Raw genomic sequence first — 7,370 nt, forward strand, 5'->3', positions numbered from 1 at the left:
AGCCAGCCATAACGATGAGGTACCAGTGTCAGTTGAACTACCAACATGAAGTCTACTTTGGTAATTGCATCCGTCCTTTTGGCTGGCGTGGCTCTAGGAGTCAATGCCTACAGAATCAACAACAACAACAACAACAATAACAACCAGGATGAAAACCGTGAGTACACGTTTTTAATAAAAAATTGTTACACATAAATTATTTAGATAAAAAAATATAGATATAATATTGTGCTAAAAAATATTATTTACTGATAATTATTGATTTTAGAAAACCAGTGGTTCCGTTTCCAACAAACCGACTCTAGTGATGAATCGTTTAATGTTGGCGCAATCCTTTTCGATCAGAAAACCGATGATTCCAAAATCTATAACAACAATGACCAATTCACCAAGTACTCCATGAACAACAACGATAACTCTGAGTCAACATTCGCCAGCCGTAAATATCAGAACAGCCAATACGACGAGACCCATTTCGGTTTAAATGAGAACTTAAACCAAAGACAACGTCAACAACAACAACAGCAACAACAACAACAACAACAACAACAACAGTATGGAAGCCAAAACCAAGCTACAAGTGGTCAGTCCAACGTACTCGCCAAGAAAATCGCCGATAAAATCGCCGCTATCCAGCAAATCGCCGTCAACGACAACATCGCCGATAACATCAACTACTTGAACGGAGCGTTGGATGTTGCCAGAAATTCCATCAAATTGTCTGACAATAAATTTGTGTCGTTATTCAACTCAACCATGAAGAACATGGACAACGGTAAATTGAAATACTTGTACTTGAGCCCCGAAAAAGACGCTGTGTTCGCCCAGTACCATTTCAACCAGATCGAAACCGTCGGATCGTACAATTCTGACGTTCGCGACGCCCGATCGGGTTACTACACAATAGTCATGAACAACGTGTACAGCAACCTGTCGACCGGATTCTATGACGACAAACACTCCGTGGTCAGGTCAGCGAAATTCCAAAACGCCGACGCTAACGTCAAGACCCAAGACGGTTCTGAAACCCAAGTATTCAACCCAGCTCTGCACAGATTTTTGGGAGTGTTAGCCCACATTGTGTCCAACGAAGTGAAGATGTCCGCTAGAAATAATGCGCTCGTCCAGATCAAAAACGAAATCCTCAAACCAATCGTTTTCCAGAACACAGAAAACAACAAGTTATTCGACTTGATGTGGCAGGAAGGCAACGTCGCCATAGAAATGTCCAATATCGAATTCCAGAACTCACAACTGGCCTCTGCCACTGAACAATTATTGAAGTCGATGACTTTCCAAAGGAAATCGCAAGACTCTTACACAATGGTTTACGACTTCATCCTTAACAACCTGGAATGGACTTCCACTCTGAACGTCATGTCAGCCGGTAAGACAACAAACACCCCTCGCACAAAGTTCGACGTTGAGAAAATCAACATCCGAGTCTACCTTACCAAGTGGATCTTCGATCAACAACAGTCATGTGACAACATCTCCACCAATGTCAATGTACAAGGTCTAAACTACAACTTGGACAACAATCTCCGACCCGAAGTCGTGTCCGCAATCGATAACAATCTAGAACGTTTCATCCAGCACTCTTTGGAATCTAACATTCAAACATCTTTGAAACAAATCGTTTGCAACAATAATTATAACAAATATTAAATTTACTTATTTAACGATTTCGTAAATGTTACACATTATAGCGTAGAATATTAAATAGTAGACAAATAGTATTAGTCTTACACAAATTGTATCATATATTTTTATATTATATATATGTTTATATGTATTTTAATAAATTGAGAACATGATATATGATATAAATGACTTACACATTTATTAACAATATAATCTAAAATTATTAAAACTATTTACAGTAGGGTCGTTTTGTGATTCCGGGAATCAAGCAGGACTAAACATATAGCGGTGTTTGTAAACAAATAAAATAACGTTGTTTTGCCTCAAAGGTTATCAAAGCATATAATTGTTTATTATTCACCTAATTTAACGTACATGCGTATGATTAAAGTTTGCAATTGAATAATAATAATCTTGTAACAATAAATATTAGGTATAATAGTTAATAATAAAAATATAAGCAAATTGAAAGCTGCAGTAACATTTTTTAACATAAACATATTTTGAGCTGGATACACGATAAAATGTTTCTGACCAATTTTTCGTAAGGTTTTCGTTATCATGGTTACTTGTTAACAAAAACATATTTATTATTCATACATTTTCCTATTGTAGAGGAAAAATATCGAGTAGCGTGCTATGGTTTTTTTTTTATAGATATAACAAATTAATATTGACATAATATTGTAAATAACATTATGGTTGCAGACGTTTTAAAATGTCTTTAGTGAATTTATCTTTAAAGTTTCAACAACATGTTGGTCGTTATTTCCCTTTTTAATTACATTTTATTATTTTAGGTTTAAACTGTTTTAGAATGAATATTATAATATTTATTTAGTAGAGACTTACGTTAAATCTTATCAATAATTTAAGTTGGCTAGTAGAAACCGTTGAGTACTTTGTTTGTGCTTGTATGTTTTACCGCTGTGATTATTCGGTGTTTGAGTAAATCATTTATTCGGTGATTCTATACACTTATAAATAATGTTCTTATAATGAACACTACAAAACTGCAAAGTACCTAAAACCATTATTTATGATTTAGGTAGATATTGTGAGATTGTATTTTCGCACTTATAGTTAAAATAAACTAATCCATTCATTATTGCATATAGCATATAATGTTTCGTAGGTTTAGTTATTAAAAAATGCAGTTCGAGCCGTATTATTAAAACGTCAATCGAATGCCATTTTTCAATTTATATAATTGCATAAAATATAATTTTCTGGTAAGTCTGAAACGTTTTAAAACAAATTACTAATGGTTATAATATGTATAACTGTTAATTGTTACATATTATGAATTATGATATGTACCCAAATATTTATAATAATTGTTAATTATTTTAATTTATCGTTTGTTGTGACTGACAAATAAATATAAAAAAGGAAGGCAACTTACTGTATACCGCTTTTCTGTACATCAGGACGTGTCGTGTGGGTTTTTGTAATGGGTGTGTTACATTTGAATTTTATGAAATAAAATAATATTCTATTCAATTCTGATCGAAAACAGTCTGTCAGCCTATATAGATAGTAATATATATTATATTACATCAGTATATTTAAGATACTATTGCCATTGGAGTAATTAATTTTACCATTAGTAAAACAGTAGACTGAATTAATTTTTTCCGAAAACATTTTCGTATCTTCGTAAAAATTTGAAATTCTAATATCAATTAAAACAAGTGTGTTTATATAATTTTAGATTCTGAGAAAATATCGTATTGATTTTACAATGATGTGTGTGTTTTTTCATCAACGTTTAGGGCAGTAAACTGCTTCGATTTTCTTCGATAGTATCTTGTTCGATGGGAAAGTGAATCTAGTTGGTGCATTAGGGAGGCCAATTTAAAATTCCAAGTATTTTTCATAAGCTACGGGAAAAACAAACAAAAAATTAAGGAAAAACAGGAATTTTTGACGAAATCGATTTTGGTTTTTGGCGTAACTCTTAAACAAATAACTGAAGATACATGAAATTGTCACCAAACATTTACATTAGCGTTTGATATACACCATAAATATTTTGACTTGTTTTAAGCTGTTCACTGACATTTTCAGTTTCCCATGTTTTTAGGTTTTTATTTTATGAATGTCAATAAAATTCCATTTGTTGGGTAAACAAGCTTGAACATTTAATAAAAGGCTCCTAGTATATTGTTACAATGACATTTGAAAAATATTAAAAATCCAGTCATCATTTTTTTTATAAGCATTTAAAGTCCAAATTATGCAAAAATCACGAAAATGCGCACATTTTTTTTTTGGCATCTTTGAAATTATAATTTATTGAAAATGTAATCTGTAAATAATGTTTACAATAAGCATATGTGAATTTAGTACCATAAATACAAATATATAAGACAATAAAAGAATATTTATACCCCTTAAAAAGCTAAAATCTTATATTAATAACAAAGTAAGATATAGTAATAGTACGGAATGAAAACAGAATAAAATTATATTAAATAGTTATATGATTACGATTAAATTTACAAACAAAACTTTTAAACAAATTGAATGAGCTAAAGCTATCTAAATTAATTATTTATTAAATTATTTTGAGTTAAAAATTCATAATATTTCAAATCTAAGATTTTAAAATGTAATACAAGATATTTTCTTATAAGGTTATCAACCTTTATCAACGTGAAAAAATTCCATAAGAAAGATACATTAAATGTTTATGAGCGTTTGAAGTTCAAATGTTTACAACATTGGATATTCACTCGATTTCTCAAGTTAGTGATTTTCTTATTTTTGCTGTAATTCAAAAATGAATTAATTTAAATAATACATGAAAATTTCACTGAATGTTTATATTATCACTTTCTATACACCATACAATTTTGATATATTTTAATTTTTTTTTTTTATAAATATCAAAAACTAGGTTAATAACCTATACTCTCATTGACCACAACTATAGTCATATCAGCAATATTCTTGGTCTTAAATCGTTAACTGACATCGTAATATTTCCAGTTGTCGTTTTATGAATGGGCTTATGGAATGAAATGTTAATTATGCACCCCGTCTGTTAGAACGACTCGATATCCGTGTCCCCGGTAGCACCATGTTTAAGGGTTTCTTTTACCTATCAATCAACCATAGTAATTTTGCTAAGAATTCTCCCCTCATCAGGACGAATGATGATGTCACTAACCAATAGGAATATATATTTTTTTCGTACCCTGGCCAGCCTCAATACCTCAAATATATAATATTTTTCTAATTCAACCACAGATTATAATTTCTCATTAACAATTATTTTATACCACACCTATAATTGGATATTATTATAATTTATACCTAACACAAATCATACATTTATATCGTCATAATTACTTTATACAAACGCACTTGCCTTCTTTGGTGGTGCGTGAGTGATGACAACACCAGTTTTTTTTTATTTACTGTAGTGAGGGAGGGGGGGATACGATTCTATTATCGTTGTAATACAAACAGATAATGTAGTATTTAATAGTATGTTCAAACAATGAAATACATGATGATGTATACCTAAGATTAAGTAAATTCGCACTTAAATTAAATCTGAGTTGTGTCCCATATAGTTTATTTTTAAAAGTCTCCAAACGATATTGCAATGTAAACAATATACGCGAAACATTATGATAGGTATAGATTTCTCGTATCTTTTAAACAATGGTGATACAATACCTACACACAGTATATAACTGGTCCTTAATTCACTTAGACAACACACTGCCTTTCGCAATAACTAATATATGAAGACTTGCGCTTAAAAAAAATATATATGCTCTTTGTTGTTTTATGTTTATAATATACATTACTATATTTTATTATTTTTTCAGATCTTTTACATCGATCACTAAGTGACATCCGAATAATCGTCAATTAATGAAATTTCTCCGGTCTCCACCAAAACATAATTTTGTACTAAGATAGACTTGTTTAAATTTCCAATCCTTATAGCTATAAAAATTAAACATTTATAATATTTTCAACTGCAAAATAATTTGCAAATGTTCATGATTTTGATAAATTTTATCAAATTTGAACTTAAAATGCTTTAAAAAAAATTGTTCCAATGTATCCTATTATTTTTTAACTGCTATCATAGTAAGTTATCGGGAACATTTTATTAAATTTTCAATCATTTTTACTTGTTTTTACAGTCAATAAAATTGGGTCAAAAATATATTTTTCATATTTTGTTGGCAATTGATTGCATGATGCCTGAAGTCATAATAACATTACAATTTATAGTTGTACTCGCGGGCTATCAGGCGATCACTTTGCCATGCATAATAGCCGTTGGGTGTTGGTGAGCATGTATTTAAAGTAAAACGTAAAAATAATAAATATTGGCTCCAACCTAGAAAGGAAGGCGGCGTTGAAAAATATTTTACTTCTCGGGGTGGGCGGCTGCAGTTTTCAAAAGGTTGTGAACCACTGCAGCTATTATACACGCTGTGACTGTACCGTATAATTATTGCAGTATAGGTACCTATATTATAATATACGTCACGCGTTGCTCTCGAGAAATTTGAGCAGCGGTCAACACCGTCCGGTAAACCCCGACCGGGTCAGCAAAGCGCGTCGAATTATATCGTTTAAACGACTGATATTATAATAATATTACGCCGTATAATGTGCACTGCTCGGATCGACCGGCGTCTTTCCATCTCGTCCGTCCGTATATGCACGATGCGTACGTGATCTATTCGAAGCGTGACAATTTTACGACTCTCGTCCGATTCCCACCGAAAACACGACCTATCCAGAATAAACTACACACACACACACACACACACACACACACACGCACACATTATAATAACGACATATTATATAGGTTAAGTATTATACTTTTTTTTAGCCGCCGCAGTTTACGCCGCGTCGATTTTTCGTTTTCATCTCTGATGATATTATTATTGTCGGGGCGCATGTGCAGCAGCAAGTGCCAAGACGACTGGTATGTAATAATAATAATTATTATCGTGTACGACTTTTATTATCATTATATTTTTTTACGGTACCTACACGCGCATCTGTCGACTATAAAAATCGTCAACTACGGTTTTTTTTCCAAGAACATCAAGACATGGTATTACAATATAATACATATATTTTTTTAAACGTCGTTAACGTTTTTATTTCTACATTTTGTTCAGTTTTTACGCTATATACAACCCCGCGTATAGCGTTTAGACGACGCGATGGAAATATATAATAAATCCGTATTTAAGTAGGTATAGGTATCGCATAATGATGGACAAAACGTGTTAGCGTCTTACATCGTAGGTACCTACGCGATGGCGACTACAGTACCTACATAAAATATATAAATAATATATAAGCTCTTCAGAGCTTCAGCTCAAGACGATGGTCCCATGTATTTTATATTTTTATATGTAAATAAATATATTAATATATATATTAATAAATATATATGATAAATTAATATTATTAATAATGATATTATCTTACACGGAAAAATTTAATACAACAAAATATACGTTACGGAAAAATAATAAACCAACGACTATATCGATATTCGAACTATACATACATCATTATTAATTATTATTAGCAAAAAAGCTGTAGTTCTACAATACATTTTTTTAATAACACCTACCTATTTAGAAATGTTCCTGATTTTTATTTTTAACTAACGAAAATAGTAAACAAATAAAGGATTAAAATATTTCATAAAATATAATATGAAGTGA

General features: G+C 31.2%; 1 protein-coding gene across 1 annotated transcript; it reads left to right on the forward strand.

Annotated features, from left to right (window-relative positions):
• LOC100574264 (myb-like protein P) lies at nucleotides 1-1,977 on the forward strand. The gene is made up of 2 exons (XM_003242154.4): nucleotides 1-157; nucleotides 269-1,977. The coding sequence occupies exons 1-2, from the start codon at nucleotides 46-48 to the stop codon at nucleotides 1,666-1,668; spliced, it is 1,512 nt and encodes a 503-aa protein (XP_003242202.1). The 5' UTR covers nucleotides 1-45; the 3' UTR covers nucleotides 1,669-1,977.
• Nucleotides 1,978-7,370: the final 5,393 nt, after the last annotated feature.

The sequence above is a fragment of the Acyrthosiphon pisum genome, chromosome A2 (genome assembly GCF_005508785.2).
Source record: "Acyrthosiphon pisum isolate AL4f chromosome A2, pea_aphid_22Mar2018_4r6ur, whole genome shotgun sequence".
Taxonomy (NCBI): domain Eukaryota; kingdom Metazoa; phylum Arthropoda; class Insecta; order Hemiptera; family Aphididae; genus Acyrthosiphon; species Acyrthosiphon pisum.

Excerpts from the sequence above, each read along its gene's own strand:
- LOC100574264 (XM_003242154.4), top strand. The coding sequence starts at position 46 with ATGAAGTCTACTTTGGTAATTGCATCCGTCCTTTTGGCTGGCGTGGCT. Across the intron at positions 158-268 it reads TAACAACCAGGATGAAAACC|AAAACCAGTGGTTCCGTTTC; the intron begins GTGAGTACACGT and ends TATTGATTTTAG.